This window comes from Bubalus kerabau, chromosome 10 (assembly GCF_029407905.1).
Source record: "Bubalus kerabau isolate K-KA32 ecotype Philippines breed swamp buffalo chromosome 10, PCC_UOA_SB_1v2, whole genome shotgun sequence".
NCBI lineage: Eukaryota > Metazoa > Chordata > Mammalia > Artiodactyla > Bovidae > Bubalus > Bubalus kerabau.
In genome coordinates, this window is record NC_073633.1 from 70,638,938 (window position 1) to 70,660,592 (window position 21,655).

At 34.4% G+C, this 21,655-nt stretch overlaps 1 protein-coding gene across 5 annotated transcripts in view; it reads right to left on the reverse strand.

Moving 5' to 3' along the window:
* The window catches only part of DDHD1 (DDHD domain containing 1), a 67,505-nt gene that overhangs the window by 26,308 nt on the left and 19,542 nt on the right, over positions 1–21,655 (reverse strand). For 2 of the 5 annotated variants that reach the window (XM_055538086.1, XM_055538087.1), the window contains exons 3-7: positions 13,981–14,082; positions 11,988–12,116; positions 10,795–10,942; positions 6,749–6,855; positions 5,377–5,483 (exon numbers count right to left, since the gene is read on the reverse strand). In XM_055538086.1, coding sequence (XP_055394061.1) covers positions 5,377–5,483; positions 6,749–6,855; positions 10,795–10,942; positions 11,988–12,116; positions 13,981–14,082 — 593 coding nt within the window. The remainder of the gene's footprint in view (positions 1–5,376; positions 5,484–6,748; positions 6,856–10,794; positions 10,943–11,987; positions 12,117–13,980; positions 14,083–21,655) is intronic. The other 3 variants (XM_055538088.1, XM_055538089.1, XM_055538090.1) reach the window with 2 other exon arrangements.

The following is a 21,655-nucleotide window of genomic DNA, read 5'->3' on the forward strand; positions in this document are numbered from 1 at the left end:
TGTGTAGTATATGTCCATTTTAAGTGAGGAAGCTGAGAAATTGAGAAATTTTATGTAAGCTAGTTAAGTGGCAGACTTTAAAACTGCATCTATTTGACTACAAAGGCTGAGGAAGAGGAAAAAGGCTCTTGTGCCTATCAAATAAACCTAACAAGGTTCATTCACCAGACAGGCCTTAATCCTACAGAATCTTTGCTGGCTGTTATTTGTCATTACTTCCCTCAGGAAACATACACTATTGAAAAATAATTCAGTCTAGATATTGCCTAACACCAAGGAGTGAAAGTCGCTCAGTCATGCCTGACTCTTTGCGACCCCATGGACCAAAAAGTTCATGGAATTCTCCAGGCCAGAATACTGGAGTGGTTAGCCTTTCCCTTCTCCAGGGGATCTTCCCAAACCAGGGATTGAACCCAGGTCTCCCGCATTGCGGGCAGATTCTTTACCAACTGAGCTATCAGGGAAGCCCTGCCTAACACCAACCTTGTGCTAAATTAACTTTGATTTGCAGAATCAGCTTTCCTTTTTAAAGAATAAGAACAATTTTTGCCCACTTCTAAGTCTTTTTTATTTTCTTTAATTCTTCACAACAACTTAAGAAATGTTTGTCAAACTTTTCTGATGGTATCACCTGCGGAACTGTCAACAACACAAATTCCCAGGCTCTATCTCGGACCCACTGAGTCAGGATCTCCAGAGAAGGAACCTGCGAAAGTATTTTTTTAGTTTCTTTTTCGTAACTTTTCATTTGGGAGTAATTTCAAATTTATAAAGCGTTGCAAAATAAAAAACTACACAAAGATCTTTCACAGGCTTTATCCAAGATTCACCTAGTGTGAACATTTTTCTATTTGCCTTATCATTTGTTCTGTTTCTATTAACACACACACAACTTTTTTGTGACCCATTAAGGACATGTTACGTATTTCATGGTCTTTTACCCCTAAATACTCCAGCGTATATTTCATAACAAGCACAGTGCTGTTATCAAGTTCATAATTCACATTCACATATTTCATCTAATCTAGTCCCATTCAGATTTTGTCAGTTGATCTAATAATATCCTTTGTAGTGTTTCCTCTGATCCAGTACAGTATATAGTTTAGTATGAGAAGTTAAAATTAACTATCATGTCTCTCTAATCTTCTCTATCTGAAACATTTTCCACAGCCATTCTTTTCCTTATTATATTAACATTTTAAAATAATACAGTCTCAATTCCTACTTTTAAATTACAACTTCCTCATTTTACATTCATCTGACGTTCCCTTCTAATTGGAATGCTGCATAAATTATGCTCTGTCCTCCTCTGGATGTCCCTTAGAAACAACCCATAAAGGTGTTGCTGGATTTTTCCAGTGTATACCTTTCTTTATTTTTTTAAAAGCCATTCTGTTTTTTTCTTTAATTATGGTTTTATTCTAATGAGAGTCAACCAAGATTTTAACCCAGGGAGTGACATGATTTAGTTACTGTTGTTTAAAGGTGTTTTTTTTTCCCTTGGTTGTGCAGCATGTGAGATCTTAAGTTCCCCAACCAGGGATTAAACCCACGTCCCTTGCAGTGAAAACATGGAGTCTTAACCACAAAACTGCCAGGCAAGTCCTTCATTATTTTTAAACTAAAAGCAGTCAAGAGGATACACTTTATGCAAAAACTCTGTTCTGCATCAAACAACTACCCTCATTTTATTTTTTTTAACATAAATTTATTTATTTTAATTGGAGGCTAATTACTTTACAATATTGTATTGGTTTTGCCATACATCAACATGAATCTGCCACAAGTGCACGCATGTTCCCCATCCTGAACCCATACCATCCCTCCCTCCCCATACCATCCCTCTGGGTCATCCCAATGCACCAGCCCCGAGCATCCTGTATCATGCATCGAACCTGGGCTGGCGATTTGTTTCACATATTATATTATACATGTTTCAATGTCATTCTCCCAAATCATCCCACCCTCGCCCTCTCCCACAGAGTCCAAAAGACTGTTCTAGACATCTGTGTCTCCTTTGCTGTCTTGCATACATGGTTATCGTTACCATCTTTTAAAATTCCATATATATGCATTAGTATACTGTATTGCGGAGAAGGCAATGGCTCCCCACTCCAGTACTCTTGCCTGGAAAATCCCATGGATGGAGGAGCCTGGTAGGCTTCAGTCCATGGGGTTGCTAAGAGTCGGACACAACTGACGACTTCACTTTCACTTTTCACTCTCATGCATCGGAGAAGGAAATGGCAACCCACTCCAGCGTTCTTGCCTGGAGAATCCCAGGGACGGGGGAGCCTGGTGGGCTGCCGTCTCTGGGGTCGCAGAGAGTCGGACACGACTGAAGTCACTTAGCAGCATATGGTATTGGTGTTTTTCTTTCTGGCTTACTTCACTCTGTATAATAGGCTCCAGTTTCATACACCTCATTAGAACTGATTCAAATGTCAACTATCCTCATTTTAGCATTCACTGATGACTTTTGCCCAGTCCTCTCCTGCTTGATCCTATCATGATGGCTGCAAAATGAGACCTTTCCAACTCCAGCTTTCCTTCCACACTTACTAGTAAGCTCTGGGCATTCTACTGTAAGCAAAGGACCTCTCTTCTTCCCAATTTGTTTATCTATTTATAAGCGATAAGGACTTACAAACTTTTCAGTGATTTAAAATTCTTAAGTACATTAACCTTATTATAATTCTATAAAATATACTAATAATTCCTTACAATAAGTAATAGCTGTTTAGTTGCTAAGTCATGTCTGACTCTTTGTGACCCCATGGACTGTATAGCCCACCAGGCTCCTCTGTCCATGGGGTTCCCCAGGCAAGAAGACTGGAGGGGTTGCCATTTCCTTTTCCAGGGAATCTTCCCAAACCAGGGATTGAACCCAAGTCTCCTGCATTGCAGGTGGATTCTTTACCACTGAACCACCTGGGAAGCCTACAATAAGTAATAATACTAAATTATTTTGGTGTTCAAATTCTTCCAGATTTGGTCAGTGGGATTTGCTTCTTTAAGTCATTCTATGTCCATGCGTCTTGCCTCATCGTTCTTTTGAGCAGTTTTCCACCTTCTGTCAAAACAAGTTCTTCCAGCTTTGACTTGAACCTATCCTGCCCTAGTCCTGGAAGCCATTTTCCCAAGAAACTCTACTTTTTCTTAGTGGGGAGTAACAGTACTAGGCAAAGATCTGGGTGCTAGGTGTGTTCATTAGGTTGGGGTGTCTGCTTCTTAGTCCTTTCAGTGGACAGAGGTAGGAAATACATGCATATATATATGCATAACATGCATAATACATGCATAAACATATATATATATATGTTTAAACATGTATGCTTAAATATATAGATGTTATCCACATATACCCACTTCTTTTCAAAGTCATAAATTCACATTAATATCCTCAACTCCAATGCCCCCCATGGGGGTATTTTTAACGGGCACAACTGACTGTTCTAAAAAGGTATGTTTCAGAAACACTGCTGAAGATTGCTGATGAATCTCAGACACAAGTTCTCAGTGCTTTTCCATTAAATTCAACTGGATCAAAAAACCAACTAATTTAAAGCCCTGGGTGTTCTCCTTCCATTTCACTTACATTAGCTATCAGTTCCCTTCTCCTACTGAATATCTGTTTTACTCAATTCCATTCTGAGGAGAATATCTTTGAAGATACAAGAGCAAAATAAAAGGTGATCACTTTCTCAGTCATCATTCGCCAGTGGTCAGAGGTTTGAATGTGACAGTTTTCCCTTTTTAGTTTTTCTGGATATTAATGCCAACTTTTAAAAAAGCACGTGCTACTTTTAGAGGACATGACTCAGAGCATGTTAGTCTTGAAGACTCAGGATACCTTCTTAGGGATACTACCAACTGTGTGTGTGTGTATGTGTGTGTACAGTAATATGCTTTCAGCCCTTTTCTTTCCCTTTTCCTTCTCTCACTGGTTTACTTGCAATACTATAGTTCAATACCCACTGTACACTATAAAGGCCTATAAACATGGAAATTATTAGAATTCTACTTCACCGACTAGGCCTTCCTTTTTGATCAGAATTAAGTCCAGAGGATGAGATGGTTGGATGGCATCATCGACTCAAAGGACGTGAGTTTGAGCAAGCTCAGGGAGACAGTGAAGGACAGAGAAGCCTGGAGTGTTGCAGTCCATGAGGTTGCAAAGAGTCAGCCATGACTGAGTGACTGAACAACAAAGTCCAGAAGAGCAGTTCTGCTTACAGGTCTTGTGTGTATGTGCTCAGTTGCTCAGTAATGTCCAATTCTTTGCAATCCCATGGATGGTAGCCTGCCAGGCTCCTCTGACCATGGAATTTTCCAGGAAAGAATACTGGAGCTGGTTGCCATTTCCTATTCCAGGGGATTTTCCTGATCCAGGGATCAAACCTCCATCTCCAGCATTGACAGGTGGATTCTTTATCACTGCACCATCTGAGAAGCCCGAAGCTGCTTTTACTGTTTTCAAATAGATCAAGGCAAACCTTGCCCAATACTGGCAAATTCTATATCCCCAATATGGCAATTGGGGATATAGAAAGAGAAATAAAGAAAAATCCTAAGGGAATGGTAGTTGGAAGAGAAGGAAGCTCCTATGGCAACTAAGCAAACATGCTTCTATAGATATACAAAAGATATCATGGATAAAGTTAGGGAATGAATGTGCATGAACAAAATTCGCAATGGATTGGCTTGGAGCAGCACAGCTGCTCTACTGGTAATTACTCCTTATACTAGTTTCTTCATCCTTCAGATGAAGATACTAATCATACTGACTTCACAGGTAAGAATTAAACAAGTTAATGCATGTTAGGTACTTAATACTGCTATTTCCATGAAACCGAATTCTTTTTCTCTTACCAATGAAGTGACGAATTGCATTCATAGAAATTCTCTCATCCCTCTGATTAAACTTTCACTCCCTCACCCCCTTTAGGGTTACTTTTGTGATGGATGAGCACCATTACCATTTGAGATCTATACAAATCCACTATAAAAATGATACAATAAAAGTAGGCCTATTATATACAAAACTCTAAGTGTCTAAAACTTTTGTGAGGACAATACTCAAAGATATTAATCAGATCTATGAAAACTGACATATTTTCACAGAGCTATTTTCTAACCAAACTCTCACTTCCAAGATTATCATGTTACAATATTATTATCATGTTACAATATTGTTACCATGTTACAACATTAAGGGTCCCAATGGGCAGCTTAAGACTATCAAATGCACTATGAAATAGAGGCTATAATTTCTCATTTGCTTGTAAAACAAAAGAGAACATGTTAAAATTCAGGACACACATTGTATCACTCTAAAAAATAACCAATAAGCAACAAGATAATCATGATACTTACTTCATCTCTATACAGTGGGCTAGTATAATACATTATGTCCATTGCACTGCTGTTTAACATATCCCTTAAACCTCGCACTTTGTCTGGAGTAATGGAATCAACAGTGTCTACAAGTTAAAAAAAAAAATGAACTGAGAAGATAATTTTAGGGAAAAAAACAGTGAAATAAATACATTCCCTCAGTGTTTTATATTAAAGTTTAAATATTCAAGACTACCTTTGAATCTGATGAAACTTACCTTCTTGAAATTTTACTATTTGTTAACTGAAAAATGATGAAGGGTATTTAACTACCACAAACATCAATGTACTTATTGGTGCTGAAAGATTGAAAACACTTCCTTTAAATCAGGAACAAGCTAAGGATCTTTCTTTTTAAATTAAAAAAATTTTATTGATGTTCAGCTGACGTACAATAAGCTTTAGATGAACATAGTAACTCAAAAATTTTAAATGGTTATACTCCATTTAGAGTTATTGTAAAATATTGGCTATTATCCTTGTTTTATACAATGTACCCTTGCAGCTTATTTATTTTATATGCAGTAGTTTGTACTTCTCAATCCCCTTTCTTGTCCCTCTCTTCCTGGTAACCACCTGTTTGTTCTGTTTCTTTTTGTTATATTCACAAGTTTGCTTTTTTTAAAGATTCCATATATAAGTGATATCATATAGTATTTGTCTTTGTCTTATTTCATTTAGCATAATATTCTGCAAGTGCATTCATGTCAGTGCAAATGGCAAAATTTCATTGTTTTTTATGATGTATTGGAGCTTCAGCTTCAGCATCAGTCCTTTCAATGAATATTCAGGACTGATTTCCTTTAGGATGGACTGGTTTGATCTCCTTGCTGTCCAAGAGATTCTCAAGAATCTTCTCCAGCACCACAGTTCAAAAGCATCAACCTAAACATTCTATTTTAATGGTTTTAATATTCAAAGGGCAAAACTTATTGTAAAGATGCATATTTTATGTAATTTCTCTGTGTTAGAGTAAAATTCATCAGCCCAAGGAATGCAGGAATGACAATAAAACAAAAAAACCTAAGATTTTATCTTCCAAATACAAGGGAGGAAAATCATCAGGAAGAAACTGTAAGCTCATATGAAATTGTACAACAAATGCTTTAAAAGTATTGACAAGTCATTTTTCTGTCAAAAACTTTAGGGCATTCATGAAAACTGTACTATTAGAGAAATCTATACAGTGGTCCAAAATGATGTTAAGTCAATATAATTACTTATTTTTTTAAAAAATGGATTTTATTTTCCTAAATAATCTAGAACAAAGAGTGAGTATACATCAAGACAAATAAATTAAAAACACTTCATTTCCATTGACTAAATCATTTAATTTTTAAACAAAATGTACCTCCATCAAGAGTAAGTTTTGACCGCCACTCAACAGGCAGAAATTCAACATGTGTTGCATGGTTGGAAAAATGCCTTTCTTCTATTTTTCTTGCAGCCTCTCTCATCCTTAAAAAAACCAAGCCAAAACAAAACTCTATCAGAGCAACTTCACATATGCATTTACATGGTATAAAATGCCTTCAATCATAACACTTCCAAATTGCTTATAACTCTGTCCAATTATGTTTAAATTACTGCTACATTATACAATAGTCTGTAATACTAGACACCTTCATTTCAAAACTGTTTTCTTAAATTTGTCATCTCTGACTGCAAATATTTCAAGATTTGATACTATATTCTAAATAATTATAAGTCTTTAGTGGAGAGAATAATATATAATAAAATACCCTGTGTGTGTGTGTTAAGTCCCTTCAGTCATGTCCGATTCTGTGACCCTATGGACTGTAGCCGGCCAGGCTCCTCTGTCCATGGTATTCTCCTGGCAAGAATACTGGAGTGGACTGCTATGCCCTCCTAATAAAATACCCTACCTCTAAATAATTAGCACATTGTGGCCTGTCTTATTTCATCTATTTCTCCACACAATATAGGTTTTTAAATTCTACTTTGAAAATTAAGGTACAGCAAAATATTTTTTTAAACTTTTGAACTGAGCTCCAAATACAGCCCATGCATTGCAAATGGTAGATGTCTCTTAAGTGTCTTTTAATCTATAGATCCCTCTCTTGCTTTTTTTGGCTTTGTAATTCTTTTTATGTCCTGCAGGGTTTCTCATCTAATTTTTAATGATTGCATCCCCATAGAGTTCCTTAATTAGTGCTTCTTGTTGCCTATTTGGCGGTGAGATACAGGGGTCTTATCAGATTCAAGTTCTACTGTTTTGGCTAGACTACCACTCCATATATATATACATACACACACACATATCTGGTTTTCTCTTTTTCTGGTGATACTAGCAAATGCTGTGATCACTGCTTAGCTCCACTAATTTACCATGGTTGCAAAAAAGTGCTTTTTAAATCTCACTACTCCTTACACTTCAGGAAAGAGAAATTCCCCCACATCAAATACTTGCTTGCTGCTTTGTGATACAATCAAATAGTTTCTGTATGAACTGAGAAAAAGCAGGATAAATGGTTAAGTCTTCTCTTTTATTAACAATTAAATACTGAGTTGTTAAGAGGTTTTATATTTTTTGACATTATTACTAACTCATAGATTTAAAACATATTTGAACTGTTCTAAACCATTGTAGTTATTATCCTTACTGATGCTTAAATCGTTTCCTTTCTGGTCAGTGAGTCTCTTCAAATTTACTTCTGTATTCTTTTAGACATGACCTCGGTAGCTTTTACTTATTTATTTATTTTTAAACAATTCAGTGGCTTTTAGTATCATTAAGTTGTATAACCAACACCACTATCTAAGTTCAGAACACTTCCATTATTCCCATAAGAAACACTCTACCCAGAGTAGTTAAATCCCGTAATTCTTCCCTCTAGGCCCTGACACCATAAATCAACTTTGTCTCCATGAACTTACCTATTCTGGATTTTTCAGATAAATAACATCTATAATATATGGTCTTTTGTGTCTGGCTTCTTTCACTTAGCATAATGTTTCAAGGTTCATCCATGTTGTATCATGAATCAGATTTTCTTTGCTTTTTAAGGCTGAATGATTCTATTGTATAAATATATCACTTCTGTTTATCCATTCACCAGTAGATGGACATTTAGTTTTTTTGGGGGGGCTATTATAAATAATGCTGCAGTGAATATTAAGAAGTTTTTCTGCAGATACATGCTTTCAATTCTCTTGGGTATACACCTAGAAGTAGAATTGCTGGCTCACATGTTAACTCCACATTTAACTTTTCTGAGGAAAGTGCCAAACTGTTTTCCAAAGCAGCTGTACTATTTTACAATCCCATCAACAACATATGAGGGTTCTTATTTTTTTTTTTACATCCTTGCTAATATTTGCTATTTTCTATTTTTTTGATAAGAGTTATTGTAGTCAATAGGAAGTGGTATCTCCCTGTGGTTTTGAATTGCAATTCCTTAATGACTGATCTCCTTTAGAATGGACTGGTTGGATCTCCTTGCAGTCCAAGGGACTCTCAAGAGTCTTCTCCAACATGACAGTTCAAAAGCATCAATTCTTCGGCGCTCAGCTTTCTTCCCAGACCAACTCTCACATCCATACACGACCACTGGAAAAACCATAGCCTTGACTAGACGGATCTTTGTTGGCAAAGTAATGTCTCTGCTTTTTAATATGCTGTCTAGTTTGGTCATAACTTTTCCTTCTAAGGAGTAAGCGTCTTTTAATTTCATGGCTGCAATCACCATCTGCAGTGATTTTGGAGCCCAGAAAAATAAAGTCTGACACTGTTTCCCCATCTATTTGCCATGAAGTGATGGCACCGGATGCCATGATCTTAGTTTTCTGAATGTTGAGCTTTAAGCCAACTTTTTCACTCTCCTCTTTCACCTTCATCAAGAGGCTCTTTAGTTCTTCTTCACTTTCTGCCATAAGGGTGATGTCATGGAAAGACGGTAAGTCCAGCAGATCAGATCATGGTCGTGTACAGATTCAGGCAGTTGCAGGTGATACTACCAGTCATTAAAATGCATAGACTAGCAGGGACTTCTGGAAAAAAAGACTAATTTTCTTCTTCCTGAACTCGAATACAAGATGATATAAACCACATCTAGAACCACAGGAGATGTCTGAAAATAGCTAAAAAATGAAGGCGTGTAGAACAGATAGAAACTGGATTCTGATAACTTGTTTGGCAAATCTTAGACTTCTCAGTTTTATGGACTACTAAATCCTCCTTCTGAGTTAAGTTTTCCCTCACTTGTACCCAAAGAAATCAAGCTGGTACCTTTCCAAATATGAATAGCTCCAGAGAGAACATGTTATTAAACCTACTTCTCAGATTCCTTAGGTAACCAAGGAGAAGATTAGCATCTTGCCACAAGAATGTAAATACTGTGGGAAGTACAAATCATCAGAAAAGAAAATCAGAATCAGAGGGAAGAGATCTCTGTAATACAAGCTACAGAGAATGACAAGGATCAGAATGACCTGGCAGTGTCTGACAAAAGATTTTTTGTTTTTTTTTCAAATTGAACTGTACTTTTAATTTAACCCATAAGCTGGCATTAAAAGGTGTTACAATAAAAAGTAAAATAGAACTCAACATTGTATTATTATAGAGATATTGCTGAGGACATAGTTCCTGGTATCATACAGGATTTGCTTTATCAGGATTCAAGAAACACATTTACTTGAAATTTCAGAACCTGATAAACTGTGTTCTCAACACTTGATTTTTTCTCATCACATTATAAATCTGATCAGATTTTTCTTTATACTGGCTGCAAGTTGAGAGCCAAGTTTGTGGCAGAACCCATAACTCTAAAATTTCCTTTTCACACTGTCCTAAACATTTTTGAAACTCATATATGAACATTCCTTCTCCCAACAACATCTTAACAAGCTTTTAGAATAAAGCTGAATACAAATAACTGAGGTAAATAACCTGCCTAGCATGTTGGCAAAACACCCACTGTTTGTTCTCTGTAAAATTTAGGGTTCAGTTTCCTCTGGTTATAATTAATTGGACAAGTTAAGCTGCTAACTGGCAACTTACACAATTCTTAGCTTTTTCAGAATTATACAGTATTCTCAGTTTCTGCAATGCAGAGATTAACACAGAAACTTAAAACTAGACTTTTTTCTTGCTTTCAACTTTAATGTAAACTTTAATGTAAACTAATAATACATTAAGTAAAAAGGCTTTCTTATCCCTTCGCTTCTCCATGTTAAGAGGGAAAAAAAATCAAATAAATATTATCATCATCACCTAGATATGATCATTCTCAAAATTTGGTCCAAAAGCTTCATCTACAACTGAAACAGAATAGCTGGCACCGGAGAAACATGTAGACTAATGATTAAACTATATTATACCCTGGACAAAAGTTTGGACTCTGACTAGATGGAGAATGTAGTCATCAAAACACTCACATGGCAGTATTTTTGATAATTCTTCCTTGGTCCATTTTCTGTCCAATGCCATGCACAACAAATACGATATGGGTAGTCTGAGAGGGCTTGTCTTCTAATGTCGCTTCTTCTACATAACCTCTATGAAGTCTGGTCCCACTACTTGATGCTGTGGGAAAATTATGGTTCTAAGCTTATTACTTATTACAGAGATAGCATTTTCACTATATTGAAAAAAATAGGGGGGATAAAATTTGTAAGATATAGAATGATTAGCTCTAATAAAAAGGACTGAACTAGACATGACAGTGAAGCCAGAAACAAGGCAAAAAGAAAAAAAGATGAACTGAATATATAAAAATTAAGAACATCTCTGTAAGAAAATATTATGAAGCAAAGATAAAAGAAGAATAACAAATGGGAAAACATCTTGCAAAACATGACACAGAGTAAGTTAATTAAAGAACTTATTAATCAAAAAGTGAAATGAATCATCCAAATAGCAAAATGGGCTAAAGGTGTGATAATCCACAAAACAAATACAACTAATGAACAAATAAATGTGTAAGCACATCTATTATCAAAGACTTTAAAAAGATAGTAAAAAATTATCAGACAGAAAAAATTTTTGAAAAAATATTTTTTGATATGCACTCACATCTTTTCCAGGTATCAGTCCCTCTTTTCTTCCTTTTAGTCAATTTTGTTTTGTTTAAAGATTTGTCTATTCTCAATGCCTCCATTTCTTCAGGTTCTACTTAAACTTCAACTCATGCCCATCTGTCTCTGTCCCAGAAATTCATCTAAGTCACCAATGATCTACATTTCACTAAATCCAAAGAAAAATTTCCAGTCTTCACTTTTCCTGACACTGTTTCAATTGCTTGTCAATTGTCGTTTCAACTGACACAATTTCAACCGCTATGTTTTATTTCACATCACTGCCTCAGGTCTGACTGCTTTTGTGCTTTGAGAAGTAAAAAAACATATTTAATAATCTTGCCAGATCATTTCTTATATATAATTATTTATTAATGAATACACGTCAACTCAGTCACTTTAATAAAAGTTAGTTTAACATGGTAGAAACTGTATAAAACTTAATACATATTTAAAATATACTGAAAATAAAATCTGAATTGTCTATTTTAAATATAAGAGAAAAAGTCAGAGTCCCAACATTTTGACAAACTCTAATAATATTTAACAAATACCTTTAGAAAATCCCAGTTTTTGAGTAACTGTTCTTGCAATTTTGGATGTTGTTGCATCACTATAAAGATATACTTCATCCACACTGTGCCAGTCCACGTGGTTTCGACTCAATTTGAAACTATGAATAGCTGTTGCAAAAAGGAAAAATCTGAAGTTCTCCAAGACAAACTTCATTTAAGTGAAAATACACAGATTTTTTTGAATGAATATTTTAACTCAGTTCAACAAAAAACTTTTATTGAAACATATATCGATGTGAAACAAGTCACGGACAGGGACTTTATAAATTATTAAACATGCTATAGGAAAAGGGAACTTGTTAGAACAACATGGAATAAAACTGGCTTAACTACCATAATTTTAACCTCTTTAGGAAATATGCTTTGATTATTAAAGAACTGCTTTCCCAGGTTATGTGATCATTCCTTAGGTCTAAGGGATATATACCTTCATGAAAGTCCTCAGTACCTTTGATATAGAAACTTAAGTTCCATTTTCTTCTGTTGACTTTACTTTTTGTTCTGTGGAAACTACTCAGCATAAGATAAAGCAAGACTCAGGTGAAAAAAAAATTATCTTTAAACTGGGAAGAGAATAACCTAATTTATTAGAATATAAGGTATTTTGGGAATGGGTATTAAAGCCAATTATCACTGGATACTGCTCACCATAACAGAACCCCAAAATTAAAAGAGCTTTTAAAAAGAAATCAGTTTTTTCCTACTATTATGTTCAAATTAGTATGGTTATTTCATTTCTGTAATGAGGTATGCTTGGTGAAATGAGATCTAAAGAAAAAAAAAAAAAGTCAAACCTATATTCTCTGGGAATAACAAACTCTGTGAGGCAGGGACTATACCTTAATCACTTTGTATCACTACCACCAAACACAGTCCTAGCATACTGTTTGACATGTATCACAAATTTAGTAATGTTTGTGGAAGCAAGAGATTAAGGTAATTCTCAAAACATGTCCACCAATTCATCTTTTGATAATTCTTATAGTCTGAAGGACTTAAACTTTTATCTCTTATATAGAGGTAAGAAAAATTCACATACCTTTATAAAACCAGTCACCTTCAAATCATTGTGCCTAATTTATGTCTTTAAAATACTCTTAAAGCAAAATATTATGTCCCATTATATATAAACACATAGAGGTATAAAGAAAGGGATTAAGTGACTTGCCACAAAACTAGCTAGTGACAGAGTCTGACTCTTCTGTTGAGGATAGAGTCCTGGTGAAGATCTAAGACCATAAGACACTTTTTGTGAAAAGGTATTTCTTACTAGAATACAAAGAAAAGCAAATCCTTGCCAAGAAAATGTATTTTGGAGTTATGGTTAAAAATGCCATTTCAAAAATTTATGAAAAACCAATTTATACCTTCCTGACCTACCAGGACACATTACTACTAACACTGAACACAAGACCAAGATGCAATTAACATAACAAACCTGAATAATACCTTCCCTTGCAAACAAAACAAAACAAAACACAAACCCAGTATAAAAACTCAGTCTTTTAACTAAAAGAACTTTCCATAAATTAAAAAATCTTTTGCAAGAGTTTAAGTTATTTACTTTCCTAAATCTATGTCTGATTCTTAAGTCAGTACTTTAAGCCTTTTAATCCAATGTTTCAAAACTGCATTTTTGTTAAAACAGTTCTGAGCAACATATTCTTAAAACATTAAAACTATAAGACCAAGATATTAACAGTGTTAAGTCAACAAAATTTTGTTTCTCTCTAAACCATTCACATTGTCTTAAAGCATGTTAATATTGGCAAATATCCTATTGCTGAACTATATACATGGTTTGCAAATGTTTATACCACTTATAATTAATACTAACCAAAATAACACTGGATACATTTCTATAAAACTAATAATTTCTATGCTCTAAGTACAACTGAATGCTATAGATGCAACTGAAAGCTACAAGCCAGGAATATATCTACAAGGAGAAATAAAACTACAATTACTGTACCTTGGGAACGCTTTCGTTTAAGACCTGCTGCATCTGTACTCTCCTTATATCCTCTCCATTTGAACAGAGAAGGGAGGGAGAAGGGAGGGAGGTGGTAGACAACTAAGAAAGCAAAAACACTGAGCTTCAAAGTAAATTTTAAATGAGGTTTACCATTTTGCCTTTTTGTTGTATTAATTTTAAAAAATTAGTTGTATTTGACAAACATTATTCTAAATGCTTTATATAAATTCCAATTAAAAATCAGTGAAGCAAAATATTAGTTTAATAATGTTTATCAAATATATGCTTTTACTTTTACTCAAAGTAAAAAGGCAAATGATATCTAAATATATCAGTTAAAGACACCTACATGATCACCATTTTTAACATCTTTGTATAGATAGAATAAAAAACAAAACACGGTATTTTTCTATGCATAAGAGATTAATAAAACCCCATCTTTACAATACTAAGGTTATTTACTCTCACCAAATTTGTGATTATGACACAGCCAACATCTGATATGCAAATTGAAAATGCAATAAACAATATTAAACATCTAATGCAGCTTTCCTGAGAACATACCATAGTACACATTCTACTAGATGCTTTCCCTCCCTGAAGCATAATAGAGCCTTCCTGTAGAAATATTCTTTTCACAATTCTATTCAACAAAGTTGTTAAAATATTTTCAAAAATGTAAACATGAAACTTTTCAACAAAATTAAACCGAAAGCTCTACTTTGAACTGATTTTTAGTGATAAAATAATGAAAGATTTATTAGTGACAGAATTACAAGAAAAAGTTATTAAAAATGTATGCTGTGACATCTTGTAAGTACAAAACAGACAACCGAGTAAAGCCAGACAGACTTGATATTTGGCAAATCAGTAAATAACCTTAAAGTCAACACTTTCCCTGTCAAATATTGCTAGTTATATATCAACAAATTTCTTCACATTTTAAAATAAGCAATTATTAAAAAAAAATCCACTAAGAATTAAATCTTACAATCAGTTTCTCTACAGTCCAGTTAATGAATCACAGAATCTTTATGATTTAGTTCAAATTTGATTCCCTGGTAGCTCAGCTGGTAAAGAATCCACCTGCAATGCAGGTGACTCTGGTTCGATTCCTGCGTTGGGAAGACCTGCTGGAGAAGGGATAGGCTACCACTCCAGTATTCTTGGGTTTCCCTGGTGGTTCAGCTGGTTAAGAATCCGCCTGCAATGTGGGAGATCTGGGTTCAATCCCTGGGTTGGGAAGATCCCCTGGAGAAGGGAACGGCTACTCACTCCAATATTCTGGCCTGGAGAATTCCATGGACTGTGTATAGTCCATGGGGTCGCAAAGAGTCAGACACAACTGAGCAATTTATATACTTCACACATTTGATTTTCATCCTCACTCTCTTCTACATTAACGTGACATTCAAAGATTAAATAATGCTCAAATACAAAAATACTTAATTCCAACTGTATAGTATTAGAAATTAAAAAAAATTTTATATATAAAGTAAATTTAAAGATACATGTGATAAAGGTAATTGAGAAATGCTTACAAGGCATTTCATAACTTTATATGTAATTAGGTGATTATAAAAAAAGTATAGACAGTAATTACAAGCTGAGTTGTAACATCAGGATTATAAAAATCTTTCGCTGTCACAGAAGGGTGGAAAATGACAACCAAAACAATTTTCTTCACTGAACATATTTCTTCTTTCATGTGCTTTCTGGTCACTTACTAAGGGGTAGATATACCACTTGCAGGAAAAAAAAATCATTAGGAAAAAGCTAACATATCCAAGTAGATCAAATCTGAAATACACCTGAGACATTACTGCTCAAACAAAGCCTAGACTTACAAGTCTACTAGCAAAACTAACAATGCCCTCACTAAGAAATAACTAGAGGGAAACATATGGACCCCCCGATCACACTTTAAAATTATGTAAACACTTTCTAAAAGCTAGTCAATATATAAAAATGAAAGCTTTTACCTAAAGGAATACTAATGTAAGGATTAACAACAAGACAAATATCCCAATATACTAAAATCAGAGAAACATATTCAAAACATTTTCACAAAATTACAAACACCCTCATTAACCTTCTTCTCATATTTAATTCTTATTTTCACTTGAAAAGCATTTGCTTTGTTACAACATCCGCATGGAGAGTTTAATTTTTTTCAACCCAACGCAAAGAATTAAGTACCACCGCAAGTAGACACAAAAAGGTGATCCTTTTTGTCCTTTGATCTTTCCAACAAGGATCACTAAAATAAAGTTTTAGTTAAGAATTCTTACATTGTGTTTGTTAGCAAAAGTATGCACAAACTCAAAATACAACTGAAAATTCTAATTAAATGCTAACATTTAATAAAACTTTCCATTTTGTAGTAAAGTCTTACACAGCAAGGAAAAAGATTTTAAGTACTAAGACAGTGTTTTCAATAAATTTGCTTACTATAATTCATGTCTTACAGAAATGTCCTTCATTATATAATTTTGAAAGCAGGGTATCAAAAAGGAGGTTGCTGAAGTATACTACTCCCTAAAATAGAATAACTTTATAACTTTTCCCTTTGCAAAAGCTGGCAACCTGGATAATCTCAACTTCAGGGAAAGGAGATTTGCACATCTCACATCTGCCAACTAGAATGAGAAAACTCCTGTCAATCTTCTTGGATCTCACAGAACTAAATACATACATTTGTAAAAATTGATTAATAATTAAAAGCTAGAAGATAGGAATCCTGTTAGCCACCAAACAGGAAAAGAAAAGCTGGTGAGAAAGGGTTATTACTCCTTCCTTCCTTTTCCGCATTCTCCCCTCCTCTCCCCTTCCTGGCCTTAGACTTTGGAAATGATATATTCAGTTTGGGATATCCTTATCCCGCAATAGGATAGGTATATAGACTACATGCCGAATTGTTAAATGCTATAAATCCCTGGGGATCCACCGACACTTGTGCTGTCATAGCATCCCAACTTAGCTTGAACAGTAAAAAGTCTTTTTTTTTTTTTTTAAACTTTTAGCCTATCTGTGATTTTATATTGAGTCCCTGATAGCTCAGTTGGTAAAGAATCTGCCTGCAATGCAGAAGACCCCCGTTCCATTTCCCATTCCTGGGTTGAGAAGATCTGCTGGAAAAAGAATAGGCTACCCACTCCAGTATTCTTGGGCTTCCCTTGTGGCTCAGCTGGTAAAGACTCTGCCTGCAAAGAGGACCCCTGGGTTCGATCCCTAGGTTGGGAAGATTCCCTGGAGGAGGGAACGGCTACCCACTCCAGTATTCTGGCTTGGAGAAGTCCATGGACTCTGTAGTTCATGGGGTCCCAAAGAGTAGGACACAACTGAGCAACTTTCACTTTATTTCACTTCATGACTCTTGTAGACACATATAGTTGGATTGTGCATTCCAAACAAATCTGTCAATCTCTGCCTTTCAATTGGAGTGTTACTTCACTTACATTTACTATAGTTTTTGATATGGTTGAATTTAGGTCTACCATTTCCCATTCATTTTCTTTGTTTTATCTGTATTTATTTCTCCTTTTGTTGTTTCTTTTGTTTTATATATATATATATATATATATTTTTTTTTTTTTTTACTATTTTAATTTCTCTACTGGCCTTAAGAAAAAAAAATAACATCTTTTTATCATGGAATAATTTTCAACCTACAGAAATGCTGCAAAAATAGTACAGAGAGTTATCACTACCATATATATCCTTCATCCAGCTTCTCCTAATGTTAGCATAACTATACAGTACAATGATCAAAACTAAGAAATTAAGGTTGATATAATACTATCAGCTAAAATACTGACTTTATTCAGAATTTTCCAGCTTTTCTACTAAAGTCCTTTTCTGTCTTTGGATCCAATCCAAGGTACCATGTTGCATTTTGATGCTATGTTCCCTTAGTTTCCTCTAAATTGTGATGAATTCTTTAATCTTTCCTTGTCTTTCATGGCTTTGACACTTAAAAAAAATTTTTTTTTCAGCTTTACTGAGGTACAACTGACAAAATTATAAGAAATTTAAAGTTTACATTATGGTGATTTGATAAACACTATTAAAAGGATCCTGACTCCATCTGGTTAATTATGACCTTAACATTTCCAAAGAACACTAGTGAGTTACTTTGTAAAATGTCCCTCAATTTGAGTTTGTCTGATGTTTTCTTGTAATTGGATTGAGGTTATACAGTTTTTGACCAGAGCAGTTGTAGGACTAATTCATTTAGTTCAACCATTTTTTACTGATTACTGCTTGGATAGATAAATTATAAAATAAGTGAGATACTACTCTAGGACTTTTAAATATTTACAAAGTAACTTATTTGAAGCCCTGCCTTTATTTTATGACTCAAGCACTTCCCTGGTGGCTCAGATGGTAAAGAATCTGCCCGTTAAGGCAGGAGACCAGGGTTCAATCCCTGGGTTGGGAAGATCCCCAGAAGGAAATGGTATCCCATTCCAGTATTCTTGCCTGGCAGTTTCACAGACAGAGGAGCCTGGTGGGCTACAGTCCATGGGGTTGCAAAGAATTGGACGTAACTGAGCAACTAACATTAACTCTACAATAACTTTAATCCCCAGTGAACTTCTACCTTTCATTTGTTAGGCTGCCAGATAAATGTATCCTAGCCTAGGAGGTGGGGTTGGAAGAGAATCATTTTTTAACTCAGAGAAAATGAAATTTAAATCACAAAATACGATTATACTTTGGGGGATTTATCTTTCTTTGAAAGATAAATAAGTTATGCTAAACTTCAATCAATTTAATTCAGTGTTTAAGATTAGTAGGATAATTAATAAGAAGATAATAAATACATTCAGTGTATTTGTGTCAATAACTACACTAACCAAGATACAGATAAGGTCAGAAGGAAAAGGAATTAGGATTTTATCTGAATGTCCTTCAAGGAAAGAGGGACTTTCCTTGTGGCTCAGCTGGTGAAGAATCTGCTTTATGCGGAGAGACCTGGGTTTGATCCCTGGGTTGGAAAGATCCCCTGGAGAAGGGAAAGGCTACCCACTCCAGTATTCTGGCCTGGAGAATTCCATCGACTGTATAGTCCATGGGGTCGAAAAGAGCTGGACACGACTGAGCGACTTTCACTTTCACTTCAAGGCAAGAACTCTGTTAAGCTTCTTAGGAATTCCCCAGAGAACTTAAAAAGAGTTCCTGAATAGGCTTTTTTTAAAAATTTTAAATTATTAAATATGACACTTTCTCAGAAAGCCTCATTTGAGTAACTCCACTGCACTGATTGCCAATTCTATATCTCTTTTTCAAGAATGTATAATATGCACTGTCTACTTTGTTATCTTGTCTGTATTCTCTGTAACTGTTCATCTGCAGGCTTTGTCATCCCCAATGGTTTAAAACTCCTTGAAGGACAAAACCCTGTGTTTTTTTTTTTACAAAAGTAATGAGCATAGTACTATTTGCACAAAGAATATTCAAAATCTTCTAGCAATATGAAGAGTCAAGGCTTTACTTAGGTACAATAAAAAAATTTAAGTGGAAAAACTATTTTCCCCCTAAAATTAATAAAATAGGAAATTTCAGAAACTTAAAGGTAAGAAGCAAAATAATCAAAAGATAATACTTTTTTATTTTTGTATTGCAAATTTGAGTTATTTTTCCAACAACCTAGTTTTTTGGACAGCAAATGTTCTTTCCTCAAGACTAGTGATAATTTTCAAATGTACTACAGAATTTCCCATAATCTTCAAAGTCAAAAATCACATTTTAATACATAAACGTATGTTCTGCGTAATACTGAATAACAAAGTGGCTGGAAATTCATGACAACAGTACATACAATGAATTGAACTTTGTTGATAATAAAACATCCTGATGTTTTATGTCACAATATATTAAAAAAATCAATTTTTCTTCTAATGAACCTCAAAAGATCATCAATTTGAAAGATTACAATATCAAAGTGTTCTATACTTTAACAATTTTCTATTATTACTAATTAGAATTTTACCACCCAATCTGTATCTTTAAAGCTATCAAAAAATACAGTAATATCCTAGATTGACAAGCTCAAAGACATGCTGAAAAATTTTCTCATACAAATAAACCATGTTCTTTTATCAGACTTAAATGACTGGCTCATAAAATTAGAGCACTTTGAAGAAAATTTGAGTATGCTGCTCCATTTAACATTTCAGATTCCAAGTAGATGGGATCTAGAGATGAAACAGAGCTAATGACTAACTTCCACAGGGCGAATTAGCAAGTGGAAAAGAAATGCTTTGAATGTAGTATGAGAAAGGGGGACAAAATACTCATTTTTATTTTTCATACTCATCCTTTTCCCCCTTGAAGCTCTTGGGTTTTTCCCATGCATTAATAGTAAAGAATCTGGGAGTATAAACTGGGTTGTTAAGGTGAATTGCCATTTTTGAGAGAAGACTTAAGGAGAATTAATAGGAAAAAATCTAGAATTCAGTCTTTTCCAATAGATATGAAATTATGAAAAAAGTTCAGCCTTTCAAATACTATGAAGTAGGTTTTTGTGATTATTTAGAATGGTGATGAGAAGTTCTAAAACATGTCAGTCACCAATAAAAGATCAGACATATACAAAATTTGGTATCTGTGCTTTAATCAAAGTATTGTCTTTATGGCAGTCTTCAGGAATGTAGACACAGCTCTGCCTTATAGACACTGAGCTGTTCTTATATACTGATATTTAAGAACCTTGAGCTTGAATTTTACAGTGAAATAAGAACATATTTGACTCTAGGGATTAGGAAAATGAAATACTTAAAATTCCTAGAGTATGGTATCTGGCATATAATAAACATTTCTTAGATTTAATCACCGATTTACTTAGAAGCCACCATTTTCCTCGTAGAGTTTTAAAGATATAAAAAACACCCAATTTTAAGCTTATTGTTAATGGACATGAGTTTGAACAAGCTCTGGGAGATGGTGAAAGACAGAGATGCCTGGCGTGCTGCAGTCCACGGGGATGCAAAGAATTGGACATGACTGAGTGACTGAACTGAACTGATGTTATATAAACAATTACTTCCAACTACATAATTCATTTCTTCCAAGCTGAATCCTGTGAATTACTTGATCAATAATTGAATTTTTCTGCTTTATAGATGTTTTACAAGGGGAGGGAGAAAAATCACTAATTCATAGTCTAATTCACTCGCTTAAGTAGGGCTTGCCAAGAAACTTCCCAAACAAAGACAAACATGGATGAAGAAACACTTTTAGGAAAAAAAAGAGAAATCTACAAATTCTAATCTACCTATACTGTTATACTCACCAGAATAGTTGATCCCACTGCCTGCAGTAAATGAACAATAGAAGTATTTTTAACTTGACCACACATTTTGAATTTTACTCAAGATCAGACACATAATGAAACATGATCATCTTGGCTAGTATATAAGTATTTTAAACTGTTGCCAAAAAAAAAGAAAATCCAAATGCTGAATAAGGAAATATAAGGAATAGATTGTTTCAAATTAAAAATTGATATGGTTATCAATATCAAGACAGCTAGACAGGACTTACACAAAGGAAATTAAAGCTTTTTTAAACTTCAGGAGAACCAACATTAAAATATTAGCAAAAGTACTCTTTCAGTAGAATAACAAGGGATTTTTTTATAAGTTCAATTTTCTTTCGTAACTAAAAA